Source organism: Clinocottus analis, unplaced genomic scaffold (genome assembly GCF_023055335.1).
Source record: "Clinocottus analis isolate CAN_PGR_092001 unplaced genomic scaffold, fCliAna1.0.p SCAF_4, whole genome shotgun sequence".
Taxonomy (NCBI): Eukaryota; Metazoa; Chordata; class Actinopteri; order Perciformes; family Cottidae; genus Clinocottus; species Clinocottus analis.
The window spans coordinates 19,338,590-19,359,746 of record NW_027176153.1 but is presented as its reverse complement, the minus strand read 5'-3'; the positions used below and the strand labels follow the sequence as shown (position 1 = coordinate 19,359,746).

Below are 21,157 nucleotides of genomic sequence, written 5' to 3'. Positions count from 1 at the left end.
AATATACAGCGTGCGTATGAAAAAGATTTGTACTCTGTGTAATATCAGAGCAAAGCATTAAAATCAACTTAACAGTTTATGTTCCTCTCAAAAATAACCACACATCCTTTTCCTGTCACTAAGTCTGAGAGGTAACACATGAGGTACATGTGATCGCATGAGGCTCGATGACACACACAAAGTATGAACTTGCATTGTTACGAGTCGTTGTGAACCAACTGGACCGAGAACAAATTAACAGTCACCTGAAAATAAGCTGCAAATGATTCCGACGTAGATATTGCTTCTCTTTCCTGCGCTGTTGTGGTCAATTTTGCGGCTGTACAACACAGCACCACCACCACCACCACCACCACCACCACCACTATCCCAGTCCAGCTTCACTTTGGGCCTTCGGGCTCCTCCAGACCCGAGTGTGTGAGCAGCTCCCCGTCCCAAAGTCCAAACGCAGGGCAGAGGGGAGCCTTGAACTGGGCCCTGATGGTGTGAATGATGGTGTGTTTTTCGATGTCCATCAGCTCCAGAACACCCGCCTCGTAGTCGAGCCGGATGCCGATGCGGTCGGGCTTCCCAACCTGCGCCACGGGAACCACCTTGTTGCCGGTCATAGCGAACCACTTGCGCTGAGCGTAGCCGAACACCCAGGAAGACCCGTTGGTGCCCACGCAGTCCTCTCTGGACATCAGCGCCTCGGCCACGCCCAGGCGGAACTCTTGGGACTTTTTCACCGTCACCTCCCAGTAGTGACGGCCGCCGCTGATCTTCTCGTCGCCGAACACGTTGGCCCAGTCGCGGAAGCGCTCGGGGTTGCTCTGCACGTGGCTGGGGTCCAGGCCCAGCATGCGGTAGATGACGGCGGTGTTTTTCTTGAAGAGGTCCAGGCTGCTGTGAGCCGTCCGCTCATCGAGCCGGAACTGAAGGTCTACGGAGAACGATGAGAAAAGAAAAAATGTTTCATGACTTTCAGTTTGATATTTAATGGATTTGATGGAAAATTATCATTTACATTTGATAACACAATAATTTAAGAATATTTGCTAAAATCCTCAGTTGCAAGTGTTGTTATTATTGTTATTATACAATTAAGAGGACAGTGGCTGATCATAGTTTTAGGTTCAGTGTCCAAGGGCGATGTAAAGTCCTAGAAAAACTTGACATTCATGAATCCAGTTGCATGTCAAAAATGTATTTATAAGAGTATTAAAATACAACTATTTAACGTGGATTTGTTGGCAAACTGTGAGCTCAAAAGCAGGACAACGTGGTAAACTTGGACTTGCTAGTTTATTACCTTTAATAAAACAGACAGATGAGGATTTAGGACGTTTAGCAGCAAATTGGAGAGAACATGTAACAGTATGTGTCTAATCGGATTATAGACAAGGTGGAATGTGCAGGAAACGAGTGTAATTGTGGAATTTCCTGGTTATGCATCTATCCAAAGTAGTTTTTCCCCCAATTAAAAACGCCACTACTCAACTAACAGACTAACCTAACTAAGTTAAGTCTAGACAAAGTACATGTCTGTTTTTCTCCACTTCCCCAACTTTGGTTTTCTTATTTATTTCACCAATAAGACGTGTGGACGGTGACGTCGTTACAGCCCATGTGTGAAGTGTATTGTTGTGTCCCATAACGGGACAAAACGTTCAGGACAATAGCAAAACATCCATCATCTGCCGTCAGTGGCTGTGTGTCTGCTGGGGCGCTGACCTCTGTGCTGCAGCTCCACAAGCGAAAACTACCTATTTTCTCATTTAATTTTTACGAAATATAACCACTCACTGTTCCCCGTGGAGGCGGAGATGTAGCATCTCCTCGCCGGCAGACTGCGTGTGACTGACAATGAGGAGACAGTCCGTCCTGCCAGTCGACACAGACGGGCTGCTCTTACGGGTATCGCCATGTTTTTTTTTTTTCTAGTGCTTGCTGCTGCTCGCTCACATGTTTTTTTTGTCGGTCCCTTCGTCCTTTCTGGGTCGACTGCACGTGAAGCAGCCGCGCCCTCTGCTGCCCCCCGCAGGCCCGGAGAGGAACACCAAGACCCGCCACACCAACGAGAGCTGGAAGCAGGAAGAAGAAAGTCTCAACGTTTAAAACCGTTTCATTTCTCACGAAGTATACCTCTTAAACCACAACTGACCTTGACTTATATTTGACTGAATTATGGGAAACATGCAAATCAAAATGATCTGCTAGGCATATACAATGTCGATGGAACGGTGCAGCCTTGAAGATGTAAAAATACAGGAAGTCTTTGGTTTAATTTTAGTCTTCTGACCACTTAAAGCACTTTAACATGGGTGTCATCATTCAACCATTCACACATTTATGGGATGACGTGCCATGCAAGCTGCCACCTGTCCATCAGGACTATCAAACCTTCACACACATTCACACTCCGCAGGAACAGCCTGAGGGAGCAAGTTAAGTGTCTTGCCCAAAGGACACATCATCGGCATGGACTAGCGGAGCCAGGCAATTGAGAAGCTGGGGCCAGGTGGCATTTCTGCTGATGATGACTTAAATAGTCTTCAGTAAGGAGCAAGAATGAGCTAAAAGTGAGAAATAAATAAATAAACGTCCCCGAAGGAGGTAACACAATGGGGATTAAGATTGTGGCCATGTCACAAAAGTTTGATACACTCCTGAGAAAAGAGGCCGTAGGAGAGTTTTTCTGCATTGTATACACACAACAGTGAACTCCTGCATGCAGTAAAACGTGAAGCTCATGTATCAGCCAAAAATAATCAGATATAAGAGTAGCACGGACATGGAGCAGTTATCCGTGGTCATTGGATTCGCCCAGAACAAAAATGGCTATTTCTGTTATTTGTTAACGCGACGACCCGGTGAGGCCCGAGAGAAACAGACGCTGATCTGTAAACCTGCAAAGTTTGCACGTTTTATTTCTCACTGTAAAGGGTCTCAAAGGCTGCTTCGAAATCTCTCTCTCTCCACACTGCCAGAAGTTAGGTTTTGGTGAATCTTTTATTCATTGAATTGACCCGAAAGTAGTTAAAATTCAGAAATATTGACTCTACCGGAATACTCACCATGTCTAATTATTTTAACTGTAGAGTGCAAAGTCCCTCGGGGGTTGATAAAAACCCACACAATCCCTTGAGCAATCTGACCTCATTTTAAATGTGATTTAAAAGAAGTTAAATTGGAGTTTATGTTTTTGGCATTTGGCTCTAAACAGAGAGCAACGGGGATCCAAACTGAAAGCGAGCTTCAAACGTGGGCAGGACATGCTAGTGAATGCTTAAACTTCTATTCCATAACCAAAAAGTATCTTTTTCTGGAACATTATCACAACTGTTTGTTCCTCCATCGCCGTGGTTGAGGAGACAAATCACTGATCACGTTAATATACAGAACTTGAGTAAATGACTCGGTCACAAAAGTTTGCTTCAGCTTCCTTAATATGTTGAATTGAAGACACATCTCTGCATAAGTTATAGCTGTTGATACAGGATTTTTTACATAAGAACTGCTGCAGGGCACAGCGGTAAATGTTATGCATCTTTTAATGTCAGATAACATTCTTGTGCTTCATGCTGATGCATTTAAGGTGGGCGATGCATCTTTCATGACATGTAATAAATATTTTGTTATATTAACAAAGCTTGACTCGGCCTTGTTGCACAGTCAGATCCATTTTTCACGCCAGCATCCAGCTGGGGGACTAAATGTCATTGTTTATTCATGGTCCAATCTAAAAATGATTTTTCCTCCGCGGTGCCTGATGATGGCTTTGTCTTGGAGAGGAGCTGCTCAGATATCCTTCACCTCTTCAAACTGACACGCAGGCTCGAGTGGAGGCTTCCCATTCAAATTCCTTTTTCTCTACTTCAAGTCTGGATTTGATTCATTCATGACATGAATACTGAGCAACATACAGCAGAGCATCACTATTCTACATGGCATCCCAGAGGGAAATACACACAATTGATATGTCTTTTATGTCAAGTTTCTTGTGTCTACAAAGGGAATATTTGGCAAAAAAAACCCAGCAATATAAATATGTCAAAACGGGCTCTCGCTGTTTTAGATAAAGACATTTTTCTTGATTTGATAGACCAACAAAGAATTAACGAATTGACAATATAATCAGATTAATCAAGAACAAAAATATTTCAGTATAGGCTGAGATGTATAGTTTATTAATAATGCAACAATAACGATGAGAAACCATCGAAGGAAACAGCTCAAAGATAAATGTAATGAAAGATCTCAGTTCAGTTTTATGTGTTGTGAAGTATATGTTTTCCCCCACTGTCTGAATACTGAACTGTATTTTGTTCTGTGAGTGTGTTTAATCTTTAGTATTTGACTTTTATTTCATGTCTTTATACTTTATTGGCTGCGGGGAAGTGTTGCTCTCCCTCCATCTCTCATTGTTGGCACATGTTGCCACAGTCTGTTTACCCTGAGTTGCCAGGTTTGTCTGGATCCACCAGTCTCAGTGGTCGTGGTCGTCCGGCTGCATGTGGGCTAAAGGGGCACTGCACCAGTTTACCACACAAAAGTGGAGTCTAATTGTGTTGTCTTCTGCAATGCAAAGACCTTTGAGTGCATCCTTCATGTTTATGTTTATGTTCCCATAAAAAGAAAAGCTAAATGAGAGATTACGCTGAAAAACAGAGGCGAGATGCCTTCTTGTTGAAAGATGTTATGAGCTTTCCTCCTCGTGTATAAAGTCAGGACATCTGGAGACTCTGCAGCTTCGATTCTGCCCTTTCTCCTTATGATCCATCTCTCATGACATCCGTAATTTCATAGACGTGTGATAGTGAATTGCAATTGTTCGCCTTTAATTTCATCTCTCTCTCTCTCTCTCTCTCTCTCTCTCTCTCTCTCTCTCTCTCTCTCTCTCTCTCTCTCTCTCTCTCTATCTCTCTCTCTCTCTCTCTCTCTCTCCCTCTCCCTCTCTCTCTCTCTCTGGGCTGCGGTTAAGATGTGAAACTACAGTAACTCGCAGGTGAACAGCAGCGCGTCAGTCCACCTTCCTCTCCCTTCCTCTCCCCTCCTTTCCTCTCCTCTCCTTTCCTTTTCTCTTCTCTTCTCTCCTCTCCTCTCACTGCTGCCAGACACAAACACGAGCGGAGGGGAAAAAGAAGCTCACGACTCACCACCACCGACCAGAATAACCAACCCATCTTGACTCCCAAACACGTTGTTTTTTTTAAAATTTTCTTTCTGATTCCAGAGTGGGGGGAAAAAAAATCTCCTCACTTCACCCAAAAATCTGCGGATGTGGGAGGACGTGCGTAAAGGGCAGCTCCAGAGGAACTCTTAGTAAATGAGCCCGGAGTGTCAAAAGGATTCTCTCTCCTCTCGGGCTGCGGGGTTCCTCTTGTTGGCGTGCAGCGATGATGCGTGCTTCACTGGACGCGACCGGGGAATTTGCAGGCTGATGAAACACTTTGTCAATCTCCTTTCTTCTCCTCCTCTTTCTTTGCTGTCCTGCACCCCAGTGAGGAGAAACCTGCAACACATGACAGTAGCGCAGCGGCGATAGATCTTCTTATTGACATTTGGGTTGTGCATGCTTTCCAGTGGCGCTGCTCTTAGGAAATGCATCACTTCTATTGCCCGCATTTTTAGCCCGTTTGACTTTTTTTCCCCCATTTTTTTTCTTGCTAAAGAGTGATCAAAGCGTGTCTCCATCTGAGTGCGTGAGTGATGGCGACCGGAGTCCACGGGTGGTCGTTTTCACGTTCGCACACGTTCGGGTGGATGATGACCGCTTTATGCCACAGGTGAATGACTATATCGGCTCAATTTCTGTCTTGAAGCGTGTTTTCTGACTCGGATCGAGCTTGTTGCACACAGTGACAATGGATCTCAAAGTGGAAGCCGAAGAGATGGACGCGAATCAACCTCCACCCATAGAAGTTTTTGCGCACAGCTCGACTCTGCACGGAATCTCCCACATCTTCACGTACGAGCGCTTCTGCATCAAGCGCTGCCTGTGGGTCGTGTTTTTCTTGGGGTCTCTGACCTTCCTGCTGTTCGTGTGCGTGGACCGGATCCACTTCTACCTCGAGTACCCGCACGTCACCAAACTGGATGAGGTCACGACCCCGATCATGACGTTCCCCGCGGTCACCTTCTGCAACCTGAACGCGTTTCGGTTCAGCCGGGTGACGCGCAACGACCTGTACCACGCAGGGGAGCTGCTGGCCCTGCTCAACCAGAGGTACAGCCCGCTCAAAAGTTCCTTCTGCGTCCTGCTGCTCATGCTTTGTCATCTGGATGTTCATATCAAATCTTTCCTTCAACCCTCAGCCCCTTCCACTCGTTAATTGTGGATGTCTAAATGTGTTTAATGTTGCAAATATAAGTGATGGAATGTAACTATTTACTCAAACTTGAGGTACTTTTACTGTACTTGAGTGTTTCTATTACCGGCCAGAGGGAAATGTACTTTTTACTCCGCTGTCAGATTTATTTGATAGCTACTTTGCATATTAAGATTTAGACACGAAACCTACAATGTGCTTGTGAAATAATGTTACAAATTTATATAATTTGGCTCCATGTCGACCAGCTAAGTGAAATGCTGCAAACACATTATTGCAGAAGTAATACTTTTAGTTAACACTCACAGGGGCCACTTTTCTGCATTTTGATCATTTCAAAATTGCAAATATTTCTTATATAGTTTTATATCCAATGCACGACTTTTACTTGTTACGGAATGTCTTCACAGTTCTACTTTTGCTTAAAGCTGGGTTGGATAATCTATTTTAGAAAGATGTGTGTGATTCTCTGTCAGTAAATACAATTCCCTGACATAAAAGAGAGTAAAAACATTGGGTACATGTGACTCAGGACTGTAATTAGCCCATCTAATCACTTAATGTGGGTCTTATGGCTACATGTCTGTCTGCACTCTGTCTGTCTGCACTCTGCATGTCTGTCTGCAAACTGTCTGTCTGCACCCTGTCTGTCTGCACCCTGTCTGTCTGCACTCTGCATGTCTGTCTGCACCCTGTCTGTCTGCACCCTGTCTGTCTGCACTCTGCATGTGCGCTCACTGCTTGTCTTCCACATGCTGCTGATTGACAGCTGTGAGTAGATTACTTAATGTTCAATGTTTACGCTTAAAATGATCATTCGGTGTGACAGACTGAAGGTCTGTGTTTCCTCACTAGATGTAGTGACTTTCTCTCTTCACATTCCTCCTGATGCAAAATACACGACAGGAATGCACTGCTGTTATTTTGTTTTGTAGTGCCCGCCCGCCCCAAAGCGCACTCCACTTTATGTTCCTGTAAATGGGACCATAACTCACTAAATGAACATCATGCTGTATTAAAGAAGACGTGAAACTAGCGGTTAAGATCATAAACTCACGTTTACAATGTTTACTGAGGTAATAAATCAAGTGAGAAGTAGAGTAATTTCCTCATAGACTTCTATACAATCTGACTAGTTTTTGCAACCGGAGTGGTCGCCCCCTGCTGGCCAGTAGAGAGAATGCACGTTTAAAGACACTTCTGCATTGGCTCCACGTGGCGGAACCAGAGGTTTTCGCCTCGAAAAGGATGACAATAAAGGATGACAGGATGACAATAAATGATCCCTGAACCTTGAACCCTCTTGTGACTTTCATTGGAAAAGAGTTGGCCACACTGGGCTGGGTCTTCCTGTTGGATCATTTTTCAAATCCAGTATACTCATGCTGGTTTCTCTAACGCTCTCAAGTTTTCGGTAATCAATCTGAATACTTCATCCACTGGCAATCGCATCTCCCCGCTCATCCAATAAGCCCTAATAGTTGTCACCTTGTTGAGTCATTCAGTGCTCGTCAGGCTAGAATTAACTGAGGCGTTATAATCAGAAGTCTTGTTGGTGCAGCTGAGGGCTCTGGATGCCGGAGCCGGCCAACTCATGTACCGTATGAGCAGGAGGAAAAGAAGCAGAGAGTCTGCTTTCTTTGATTACAAGTGAAATGACAGATGCTCTGGGTATCTGTGTCAAGTTGTGCGGTTAAATCCTCATGTTTCTGCCACTTCAACAGAGCTGAAGACAACTCCACTCTTTCCCAGTCAGTCCACTTTGTTTCTGCGCCGTCAAAAGACTGCAACGTCTCTGGATAGTTTACGTTGATCAGGTTCATGCATGCGGATGTCCAAGCGGCAGGGAAAGAGGACAGATCTCATCGAGTGAGAGGCTTTGAAAAGTTGTTTCAAACAGGTTGCTCCCCCCCCCCCCCGCGCGGCGTCGTGATATCGTTCCAACGGCAGCCAAAATCAAACAAAACAGCAAGATGCGGTTATTCGCCACGTTTAGGCATCTGAGGCTCAGGCGACTTGATCCTCTGACAGGCCGTCAGTTACAGAGATCAAGGCGAGGGCTCGGCGCACGGCGCCGAAGGCCTCTGACGGCGTCTCTTTCTGGTGGATGTGCAGCCAACTTCTGTTTTAAATCTTTAATGAAGATCCCAGTTCGAACACTAAAATTAGCTCCTTGTTTTTTCTGTGTCACTGATGATCAACACTTGCCATCTGGATTTTGATTTTTTTCAACATTTTTTAAATGAATACATCTCATAATCTCACATTTCCGGGCAAAGGTTCACAAGAAAGACGGGGCGGAGTGTTTTTGAGACCAAAAGCATAGATGGGGCTGAGTTTCCTTCTCCGTGTACTCGTCTCAACTCTCACACTCTGAAGTAGGTTTAGTGCTCATTATCCTGCCTCCCTTGGCAAAGCATGGAGGTGATGCAACGGCACACTTAGCCGTTATACCCCCGGCCAGAAATGAAAGTGCTTGTGGCATGAAATCCATTTAAGGCCGTTCTCCACCCGCTTCCCATGTTTGGAGCCGTTGGTCTGGGAAATGTCTTGTGGCATGATATTTAAGCCGCACACATCCTGAAGTGTGAGCCTTCGCCGATCTCGGTGGCTCGTTTCTCTTGGGGGTTTTATCTCACAAAGTGCCTTCTTGGCGGGTTTGTCCACTACACAAACAGTGGGGATGCGAGTGCCTCGCCTCACTTTAGTTCTCTTTCAATCAAACAAAAACACTCTACAGCTCACGAGGCTTAATTAAATCTTAATGTCAGGAAAATAATCCTCGGACTAATTTCTATTATTGATTTGATGTTTGAAAGATTTCAGTTGGTACCTAATACATTTCAAGCTCTTTAAATGTTAAAGGGAGAATTTCGTCTTGTGTTAATGTAATCCTATAACGCATGAGGTGCAGTAAGAGTCACACAAAAGATCAATGAAAGACCGTATCCACACAAGAGTGGCTACATTCATAGGAGAACATTTCATTTGAGGCAGTCTTCTGGAAAAACGTCACGCAATTTGCTCTTTGGTGAGTCCATTAAAATGGTGACATTTTTAATAATGGCACAATGGGGGATCACAGCGAGGGTAGAGGCGGCGTGCATTCACAGCAATTCTGCTCTCTTTTGATATGAAGCAGCGTGGTCAGATTTTTGTGAGCTCCATTAAATGAAAAGGAAATTTCCCAGTGCCACCGATAATGCCGGGTTTGATGTGTGTCTGGCTCCCCACTCAGTTACTCGCAGGCCTTTTTTTAAAATTCCTAATGTAGGTTTTAAAAGAAGGCTCGGGCTGGTGATGCAGACAAAAACGAAATATCAAGTTTAACTGAATACCGAGCTATCATTAATGAGGCGATATCTGGGGCTGTTACCATGCAAGAAAACCCTTTGAGAACTCAAAGTATCATTCGAGATAAATATGAAACGTGAGAACGTTTATGCTTTATTTCGGCGAACAAGCTAATATGTGGGGAACATTGCATCACTGCTACTGTTATCGTAAGACCAGGAAACACAACCTCAATATTACAATATATCAAATATACATGTATTTTAAATATGGATAACAAATGAATATGGATTTTTTTTTTTAAAGCAACCCTCACAATTACTTGAAAAGAATCTTTGCTCCACAAACAAACCGTCTACAGCCGCGTTAGCTCTGCTAGCATGTGACAATGCTAACATGTAGGAGGTGGTATGTTGACAATCTTAGTTTGCGGCTATAATCTTGGATAATAACGTGAACATAATGTGATGACGTGTAGCGTAGAGATACAAGCAGCGTAGTGATGAACTTACAAACTAGTATTACTTGGATCTGCATCTCCTCTTGGCTTCGAGGTCGTTGTTTAGCTGTGTAGACCGCAATTATACTGTTTTGGCTCTCTCTCACTGCTCTCGTAGCTTCTTTTTTTCTGCACAAAATAAAAGCTCTTGAACTTCAAACAGACACTTTGCCACTCGCTAGTGAACACTGAGCAGCGTTTAGCAGATAAACTTCCAGATATTTTCCTCAGGAGTTGAGAGAGACCAAAAACAGAGCTAGCAAGAGAGTGACTATTGGACTTAATTATTCATGTGGCCAGAAACATGACTCCATATGAATGATAAGGTTGCTCTGTGAATACTGAATGTGTAAATAACAATATGATAATGTTGTGTCAATAACTTGTTTCCAAGTTTTCAGTTGTAGCAGTTTTAAAACAAAGTACAGTTGAGGCTGATGGGAATGTCATTAGTTGTTATCAGGTCATGAACAAAAGTATTGGACAAAAATATTTTGACCTGATTACTGCATGAGAAAAAAAAAAGAGGGCATCGCCGAAGTGATCACGATTCACCCGAGAGGGACCCCAACGTACCAAAGGGCGAGAGAAGCAATCCAATAATAGCTTTAGATGTAGAGTCAAAGCATCATGAACGTATGAATATCATCTGGGAAACATTCATGTCTGGACAAAATGTCTTGGACTTTAACCTTTTGGAAACCGTGTGCGGAAATCCTCCCACACCAATTTTAAGTCCCAGCATGCCCCATTCAGACAATCTTACGGCATAAAATATATAATTCCTCCATTTTCGAACCGAACGACACAGTTTTTTGACTAAAACTCCTTCGTAACAGGCCAAGGTTTTGTTTATTGGGATTTTTGTTGCAGATTCTGATCTTAATATTTCCAAAAAGGTGTCTTATTGACCGCTCCAAGAGGCATTTTTGGGGAATCTGGCTCGTATCATGCTGGATGTGCAGAGTAACAATCAAATTGTCTTTTAAAAGTGCTTTTTTTTTTTTTGCAGATTTACATTTTTTTCCGAAGATTTCGCTGAACAAATACATCCAATAAACACAAGTATTGGAATCAATTTGAGGTTCCTGTAACAACTCAAACACAGGAGAAAAGGAGACCTAGAGACAAAATTGGTTCCATAGTTTTCACTGTGCAAAATGCTGGACTTTGACTTTGCTCGTCTCGCTCAAGAAAAAGCCAGAAAATATCAACCCATTATGTTGTCGAGATTTTTCAGTCCGAACCAAAGTGGTGGAACGATGAAAAAAGTATAATAATACCATGAAAAACATCTAAAGCTGCATGTTCTTTAGTTGGTTTTTACAGGATTGAAAGTGTTTCTTTCTCGCATTGTACGAAGTGACAGAAATAACGAGCGGAGATACTTCTGAGTGAATTCATTCAAAGTCAAAAGTAGCATTATTATTGAAAATGTCATATTTTTCTTGCAACATTTTTTGTCAGGCTTGCTTTGAAATTTCAGACTTCATAAGAGAGTTTAACTGAATGTTCTCATAGCCCAAAAAAAAACAACCTCCAATAAAGATCTCTCCCACGTTTGAATCCAGTTGAGTGAGAATGGAGTTTAAAAGTAGCCCGAAGTCGCCAAAATCTACGCTGAATGGACGTCTGTCTTTATGCGCCGCAGGGTTCTCGTCTGAACTTTATTACGTGCTGTACGTTCAGGCGTTACGATCTGGTGGCGCCATCAGTTTGGAGCCAGAAAATGTCCCAGAAAAACCATCCATATATTGCTTTGCTCAGTTTTCTGTCTCTTGTGATTAATTCTGGACTACATTATTTTTAGCTTTGCTTCAGAGGGGGGAAGGTTGAGATGGGGACTCATAAACCTTCCTGGAGTGTGCAAATATATGAAGTCAAGTACTTTATCACCAGGCGGTGATCATTCACTGAATGAAAGTCCTCCATCCACACCTGCCTTCATCCAAATCTGCACTTAAAAACGTATGAAATACTCTTTTGACCTCTCTTTTTTTCCGCCTGTGGGTTCGTCCAGGTACGAGATCAGGGACATACACCTGGTGGAGGAGAGCGTCCTGGAGAGCCTGAAGGTGAAAGCCGACTTCCACAATTTCAAGCCGCGGCCCTTCAACATGCGGGAGTTCTACGACCGGACCGGCCACGACATCAACGACATGCTGCTGGCGTGCCACTTCCACGGCACCGAGTGCCGAGCGGAGGACTTCAAAGTGGTACGTTGTCTCCCGAGGGGAGTTGATCCGATCTCGAGTCCAGGACGAGTTTGTTTGACTGTCGAGAAATCCTGATAAAGAGCAAAACCAACAATGAGTTCATCCCGCGGTGACCAGCGTGTGTAGCCGAAGCTGGACACAGCACGCTCCTCTTCTTCAAGTCACGCTAACAGTTGAAGGTTTAAAACTTTCTGTCAAAGGAAGAGTAGATAGACAGACACGTTATTATTAAATTAAATGTAGACAGAAGGTGCAATCGAATACAAATATATATTTTTTTTTTTTTACAAAATGTACCAAAACACTGGCGAAGAGGAAGAATAAATATGAACACAATTTAAATGACACGCAATCTGGTTTGAATTGACATCAAACTCTACATTATTGAGCCTGTTCACATTTTCCCCAATTATTCAAGAAAGGAGAAATCCTCTTTTTCTCTCACCTTTTTGTATAAGCGGCGTCATCCGGGTGGCGTTTCCCATAGCAACAGCTGACTGACATTTGAGAGCTGACGTCACAGCCCTAAAAGGTTACAAACGCTGATACCAGACATTTCTCTCCTCTCTTTGTCAACAAGCACATGTAACGGGGCGCAGACCGTAAATATAGTTAACTCATATCAGTATATCTGTGAACATGCTGGTTATTAAAGCGCTGTTGCACTTTGCATTTCACAAGAAAAACATTGTCATACAGTGACGAGCGACTATGCATATTTTGCACTAGACAAGTAAAAGGCAGCACATAAAGACACTCCTGCACATTCACTCATTCACACTGTTGCTTTAACATTCAGGGAGATATGCATTGTTTGTTTATTTACGGTCAATATTTGGGCGAATGCACCACGCTGTTCTGTTTGTATACCAAGATGACAGTTAGACATTGTCATGTTGAAACCCGGAAATGTATTATTATGTATCAGAATCAGACTCAGCTTTAATGGCCGTGTAAATTTGCATATACATGGAATTTGACTCCGGTTTCTCTTTGCTCTTCATACTTATATACAAAAGATTAATGTAAAAGACAAAAAAAGATATTAAAAAAAACAGAAAAACAGTTACCAGTGGTTCAGAAATAATTTTAAAAAAATATTATTTTGTAATTACATCTTTTTACAGATCAAATAAGAACTCAAAGTCAAAGTAGACGCAATATTTATGCTGATTTCTCACATCAACAAGAGAAGTTGATCCCACGCATGCTGTCCTTCCTTTCCCTAAACACAAGCACATGTAAATTAAAATTTACATGTGCAAAAAAACATACAAGTGCATGTAAATTAAAATTTACAAATAGGAAGTTAAAGTCAAAATACACACATGTTATGCTGATTTCTCACACCAATAAACCACAATGTGTGTTTGGAGTGGATCCCACGTCCGCTGTCCTTCCTTTCTTAAACACAAGCGCATGTAAATAGGAATGTACATACACCAAATCCGCCGCGGGAAATAGCTCACAACAAACGCCTTTAATCCTGTTTGAGTAACGGTCGCTGAAAACTACAACGTCCTTTGTTTCAGAAAAAGAAAGATTTTCCTCTCAAGTCATTTGAGGGTCACAGACAGGAAAGTCAGAAAGTGTTGTGAGGTGATGAACAATGAGCACGTTGCTAAAACATGTTGTTGGTGTTGCTCTATTCACAGATTAATTATTTTTTCACAATAAGAGTAGTACTTTTTCCCCCTCCTTTATATTTTTAAATGTTTAAAATAACGCAGTCCATTTCATTCTTTGTGTCACAGACAACACTCACTGTATAAATCATAGCGCCGTCTATTTATAGTGAGTTAAAGAATGATGAAACCCCGACAGCAGAGAGAGAGAGCGAGAGAGAGAGAGAGAGAGAGAGAGAGAGAGAGAGAGAGAGAGAGAGAGAGAGAGAGAAACTGAAGGAAAAGACATTTTTCTGGGTTAGTTTTTCATAACTGGGTGAAACGTGCTGTGATTTGTCTGCTAGTTTCAATAGAAAACCTCCTCCGGTGCGGTTGTACGGCACAGTGCATGTTGTTGCGTGAACATGCGTGTCTTTTTCATTCGCACAACACGTGTCCGACAACAGCTGAACTACACCTCCATGATTCATTCTTCTTTCTCTGGTTTTAAAAAGGTGGAAACATCCGGGTGCGTTCATCAGCCGAGATTCACGATCAAATATTCTTTTGGGGCTTTTTATTCCTTCAATTGAATCCCTACAGCTCTGAACTACCATTTCATCTTTGTATCATCAAGTATATTTAGTCACAAAGCAAGCGGGAGGGGGGTTGCATTGTGCAGCGAGGTGTGGAGAGATGCAGTTGCAGGTCACAGAAGCGTTTGTCTTTCCTCCAGTCCACTGACTTGATTGTATACAGTATGTCCGCGTGACCGAAGCTGCTGTGAGTTTACTCTGCAGCAAAAAAGTACGGGCGGGAATGTCTCCGACATAAAAGATTGCTGTCGCTGCTGTCGCACCCAGACGCCGGTGCCAACGGTCACTGGCATCAGACGTGCTTTTTTAATTTGGAGCCGAGCATTGATCCTTCCTCACAGCAGCCTCACTCAATAGATTGGATTATCTTTAATGTTATTTTATCTTTCCCCAAGAAGATTCATGTCTCTCTTCGCTGGACATTGTAGTAGATCTTCTGTATATATATTATTACAGCCAAATGGTTCTTTCCTTGATGTAACCAGCAGAGATGGTAAAGAAGATAGCTGTATTTTTGGCTGGGTGAACATTAATACACACAATCACACACAATGACACCAAATAGGAGTTCAACAAGCTGCCACTTCCCACAGCAGCTGCATTGAAGTAGCTTTGAAGTGATATTTTCGGCTCATGGGCAATTTTTACAAATGTTCCCACTAACCCAATGACTAGTCGAAGCTGTTATGCAGTTTGAAGTAGTGACATCAGCGTGGATCAACTCCGTTATTAGACATAGCAAGCAGCAGCTCTGATGCATTTTGATGTCTTTACAACGGCTCCTTTTTGAATTCAGAATTACATTCGGGCCTCTTGCCGTTGTGGTGTTTCACGGCTCTGCGTGGTCCGGCTCCTGCCGGCACTAAAGGACACGAAAGGAGGCTCATAAACGAGGGAAAACTCGTGAACGCTGCAAATATGTTTTAAAGTGCGGCTCGAGGCCACAACTGTTTACAGTCGCCTTTTGTTTCGTGTTTTGTATTTACTTAATTCATTATTTTGTTTTTTTTCCACACTCATGTTGTGTCTGGACTATGTTTAAAGTTCATTTATCAAAATTACAATTTTGCCTCTGAAGGGCTTAACAATCGCTGCACTCTTTTCATTCATCGTCTTTCACTTTTGTGTTTTATTTCGGGGAAAAAACTTTCCCGTCTTCATCTGATGGAAGGAAAATAGATGCACGTTACCGTTTCGGAGGCGGGGGGGGGGGGGGGGGGAGTTGAACACTCACAGTGACGTGTCAGTTACCGCCTCGTGTAAACTTACGTAACAAGGACTTAAACATCAGTCTGACTCTTAATGAGTCACAGCTCCATCCCGACAGGGATGTCGCTGAAATAATCTGTGTAGCTTTCAGCAGGGAGGCGTCCCGTCCTGCTGACTGAGAGCTCTGCCGTCCACTCAGCTGTGATTCAGTCGATTACTTCCTTATCGAAAGACTACGACACTCATCACATCATGGTTGCTTCAGTGCTTTTCACTAACGGATGGCCCTACACTTGTATTAAACTGAATGTATGTATGAGTGTGATGTGTTCACTTACTGCTGCACGTTGGATGGATGCGATCATTTAGCTGAGTGTGGGGGGGGGGGGAGACCAAACTGCAAAGGCAGTGACTTTGAATCTTTTCACTGAACTAAAGGCAATTTGAGTCACAAGTGATTTGTAACTTCCACCTCTACGCAGAGGAGACTCGATAGTTTTTTACGACTTAATGCATATATTCACTAAATGACTCCATGAGTCAGTTCAACAGTGGTACAAACTACTTCCTCCAAAATGATCATAAAGTTGAATCAGCACCTCACTGCGACATGATGACAGTGTGGCCTTCGTGAAAATCGGATTTTTAACGCCGTTGCAGTTTTCCAACCATCAACCAGATGCTCTGAAACTTTCAATTGTCACTCCCCCTCTTTTCCCCATCGACACACCTGTTCCACTCTCCCTGCATGTACCTGCTCCTTTCTCCCCAGTCAGTTACCAGTTGTCAGTGTTGCTCTCGTCTTGCCTGCCTGGACCTTTTCTCTGCCTCGTTCTCTCAGACACTTTTTGTTTGGACTCGCTCCCCTCAGCAGGAAGCCTCCACACCGTCACTTTCCTCACTGAACCAGGGAATTGTCCCCAGTCTGCCGCGACATGCCTTCTTTCTCCCTCTGCCACCTGAATTCAACCTTGTGACAGTTCCCTTCACCGCTGTAACAAGTTAATTTCCCCTCTGGGTGGAAGAAAAGTCAGTCAGAGTTTTTATTCTTAGCATTAAACCGAGAGCGAGGGAGCCGGAACTGGTATTCAGACCTGTGCAGAGTGTTTAATAGGGTGGCATTTAATATTTCTGAGCCATTTCTTTGAGTAGAGATGTCATAACAATTTAAGTTGTGTGGAAAATGCTGCTGATCCACTTTCCGTAACTTTGAAGCTCTTGTACACCGGAGATGAATTGCGTTGGGTTTTTTTTATTACTTGTGACATTCTGAACTTAATAAATGTGTCATGTTCGGGTGTGAACAGCAAAAACTTAAGCGCAGGAGGAGACGACAGGAGTCCATGAGGCAAAAAAATCCAAAACGTTCTTTACTTTGTAAAGATGACGACAAACGAACAATAGAAAACTTACAGATGGTGGTGATGAAACACGGACTAGAGAAAGACAATCCTGCAACAGGCGTGGGGGTCCACACAGATACACAGGGGGAAGACAAGGAGACACAGGTGGAAACAATCAGGGCGGGGCTTCACAATCACACATGTGAAAAGCACAGGAGGAGGGCGGAGTCTGAAACCAGGACAGGTGAAGTTAATCAACAATCAGCAACAGATGCATACATTACTAGAGCAGCTAACCATCGATGGCTAAAGATTATTGCCTCGTATGTTTTCACACAGTAAGTGAATAATGTTTTTACGTATTGCACTTTTTACAGACAAAGGTCACAAAGTGCTGAACAGGAGTCAGGAAAAATACATGAATAAATAAGAGTTTAAAACCATTTTTGACAGTTACAGGGCCTAACATTTCAACAGAAAAAGAGATAAAAAGCCAGTCCGAGAGTATGTGTTTAACCAAACGCTAGTGTAAATAAGCACGAACATTAAACAATACAGTGCAAGAAATAGCAGCATGACATTTACAATGAATAGAAAATTACAATGAAGTGCACAGACAAACAGATAACAGTACTTTAAACAAAAGAAATGTAAGTGTGATATGAAAATGTATTTAAAAATGAGGTATGAAGAGATGTATTTTATTAATGCATTTTTAGTAGCTTTTGAGCACAAATTAATCTCGAGGATGAACTTTTGTCACAGCTGCAGAAACACAGGAGTAAATAATCAAACGAATGATTTCTGAGCTTCAGTTTTAAATCCCTGGTTCTGTCTCTCTGACCGACTCCAACGATTGTTAACGAGTTCTTTAAAACATGAAAACGATCTGCGCCGAAACCGCCTCTGAACCGTGAAACATATCGCTCGGCTTAAGTTTATTGTCCTCAGAGGAGGAAGTTAAAATATTATACCACTCAAACAGAACAGTGCCTCGTACTGAGAGGTGACGAACGAGGTCCTGTGGCACTTTAATGATGCAGCAGTTGTTGTTGGCGGAGCAGAGTGCTCGTCTCCTAAACCCCCAAACATTACGTCATGACACTTTTCCCTGACCGGACTTGAGACTCGAGCCTTCTGGTTCTGAGCACATGCTCCCAAACATTTGCTTAGTTCTGCCTCAATAGTTCAATTCAAAATGTGAAAATGCACACATATTAAACATGTAAATAATTGTTTATCGTGTGTGTGTGTGTGTGTGTGTGTGTGTGTGTGTGTCCTAGTCCCAGCACCCCCTCAAGCATCTGATTGACCTTTCCATTTCTTTGTCCACTTCGAGGGGGATGGATAATTTATGTGGTAGTTCATTTATGTAGCTCACACGTCCAAGACTTGTTTCTCTCCTCCTCCTCTTCCTCTTCCTCCTCCTCCTCCTCGGCTCTCAGCCGCGATGGAGCAATTTCTCTTCCCTTTGAAGAGCATCGCGGCGTTCGGTAAATTGCATCTGGCCAGAACGTCGCGGCGGCAGAGAGGTGTTCCCCCTGGAGAGGTTTAAGGCCTTCATTCCTCTCCTCTCGACTTCCCTTTGTTATCTACATCACCGCACAGCTCCGGAAAAACTGGAAAACGCTCTTCCTTTGAAGACCGTCTTTGATGCATTGCATTGTTAATCTTTTCATTGTTTCATTGCAAAGTGCTTGATGAATAAGGAAAGAGGTATATCCCAACTGACTGTTCTTTGTGAGAAGATCAAAAGAGTGAAAGAGAGAGAGGCTGATAAGAAACTATTTCCAGCCGTATGCGATGAGAATACATAATCCAGCGCTCAACTGAATTGACAGGATCACTTTTTTAAAAACATGAATACAGCCCTGTCGTGTTATTTGGAAAACAAAAGAGTGATTGTAAGACGCCTCGAGGGCAGACTTCTCCAATTGATGACACGCACAGAAGGTTGACAGCGCGCTGTCGTCTCCCGTCACAAACGAACCCGTTCATCTTCAACAGCAGCTCCATTCCTCCTCTGTTGAGGTGTTTAATAATACACCCGTATGATGAAGAGCCCCCCCGCCTCCTCCGCCCACCTCCCCAAAAAAAGGGAGCTAGATACAATATTAGTTTCAAATTAAAAACAAGATTCACTTTGACAGGATTCTTCTGAGATTTCAAACTTTGATCAGAAACTTGAGTTTGCTTCTTTTTTTTGTTGTTGTTGAAGAGTTCTTGGAGGCCGTCCGCGTCTCAAAACGCCGGCTGTGCCTCTTTCATCCTTTTCATCCGAGCTGTTTTGGGAAAGTCACGCTCTTGCCTGCGCACGCTGTTACTAGGCAACCAAAACTTGCACGCTGTGATGATGATGATGATGATTAAGTTGCGTTAATTTAGCAAAAAAACCTCACTGACTAAACTAAACTAAGTTAAAATAAATGGATCACAGTGGCTTCGCTGCTTGATTCTTCATCTTGTCCGACCTTTTGACCTGATGTTAAGAAATCCTCGGACGAAAAAAAAAAGGTGACGCAAAAAGTAAAAGTGTCTGTAGGAGAGGTCGCAACGCTCATGATTAAGGAAGTAGGAAGCGCACAGGACACGTGGCTTCAATGGGAGTAATTCTTTCAAATTCTTTCTATGATAAAAGAAAAGACTTTCTTGTCGTGCAAAGTTATGTCTCTGACCAACATACAAATTCTTTTACAAAATCAGATCCCACGGTGGTCACAGCTTCGCCTCTTTACAATTAAACAATGTTAAACAAAGTGTTCAACAGACAGCGAACGAGGAGTTGTAGAATACGGACGAGCAACAAGCTTCATCTTTTGTCAGACGGATTGAACGAGACGCAAGAGGAGAGATGGCACCGAGTTACAGGAGCTCTCTGTGACCTTCTGATACGAGCTGGTCTTGGGAAGTGCATGAACCTTTTTGCATCAATTTGCTGACAAACACTTTCTTTGAAGGCTGCCCGCCGGGTTTAAAAAGGCAGAAGCTCAGAGGTCAGAGACAAAATTACAACCCCGAGGCCGTCTAAGAAGTCCGCCGTCCCATCAACCTTGTTTTCTTCCGTTCTGACTAATAACGTGTTGCCGGATCCCTGAAGTGTCATGGCGGCGAGGACAGAGAGACGCTGAATCAGACAGCAGCAACTTCCTGCTGCGACCTTAACCTTTTGAAAACTGTGCACAAAAATCCTCCCGATACAATTTTAAGTTCCAGCATGCCCCATTCAAACAATCTTTTTTTTACATAAAATACATAATTTTTTAATCGAACGACACAGTTTTTTGACTAAAAGTGCTTCCTGACGGGCCAAGGCTTTGTTTGTTGTTGCAGATTCTGATTCTTTAGGTCCTAATCTTTCCAAAAAGGTGTCTTCCTCTGAAAGCCATCCACTACACTGTGTTTTTAAAGAATTCAAAAGTTCATTCAGTGTGCAATTCAGGATGCCAAAGTGTTCGAGTGAGCGACTGAGAAAGTCTTTTGTCCCGGCAGCAGTTCGATTTTTTTTTAATGAACACCTTTAGTTGTGTTTTTTAGATTTAAATTTCGCATCTTTCTATGTCGGTCATGTGTCTTGTTGTCTTGTTTCTTTTGGCATTTTCTGGTGTTTGTTCTTGTAATGTGTTTTTTGTCTGTTGTCACTGTGAACCTCGTCTGTTGTTGTCTGTATGAGTCTGTTGTTGTCTATGGTGACAAATGAGTTTCCCCACTGGTGATTAATAAAGTTATCTATCTATCTATATCTGTCTATCTCTCTATCTCTCTATCTATCTGTCTTCTTGACCGCTCGAGGAAGCATTGTTGGAGAATCTGGCTCATATCATGCTGGATGTTTATAGTTACCATCAAAATATATTTTAAAAGTGATTTCTTTTTTGCAGATATACACTTTTTTCCCAAGACTTTGCTGAACAAATACATAGAATAAACACACGTATTGGAATGGACTTGGGGTTCATACGACGACTCAAACGCAGGAGAAAAGGAGGTCTGGTGACAACATTGGTTCCAGAGTTTTCAACGGGTTTTAAACAGGTGTGTCCCTGAAGGAGAGAGAGAGACAGAGAGAGAGACAACTCTGCCTCTAC

General features: G+C 43.0%; 2 protein-coding genes across 2 annotated transcripts in view; one reads left to right on the top strand and one right to left on the bottom strand.

Moving 5' to 3' along the window:
* Nucleotides 1-13: 13 nt before the first annotated feature.
* On the bottom strand, nt 14-1,962 carry spryd4 (SPRY domain containing 4). The gene is made up of 2 exons (XM_068598206.1): nt 1,786-1,962; nt 14-922 (listed from the first exon to the last, which is right to left on the bottom strand). The coding sequence occupies exons 1-2, from the start codon at nt 1,904-1,906 to the stop codon at nt 381-383; spliced, it is 663 nt and encodes a 220-aa protein (XP_068454307.1). The 5' UTR covers nt 1,907-1,962; the 3' UTR covers nt 14-380.
* A 3,225-nt stretch (nt 1,963-5,187) lies between these two features.
* The window catches only part of LOC137800728 (acid-sensing ion channel 1B-like), a 46,502-nt gene continuing 30,532 nt past the window's right edge, over nt 5,188-21,157 (top strand). Inside the window, exons 1-2 of the mRNA XM_068598048.1 lie at nt 5,188-6,208; nt 12,125-12,320. Coding sequence (XP_068454149.1) covers nt 5,847-6,208; nt 12,125-12,320 — 558 coding nt within the window. The 5' untranslated portion in view covers nt 5,188-5,846. The remainder of the gene's footprint in view (nt 6,209-12,124; nt 12,321-21,157) is intronic.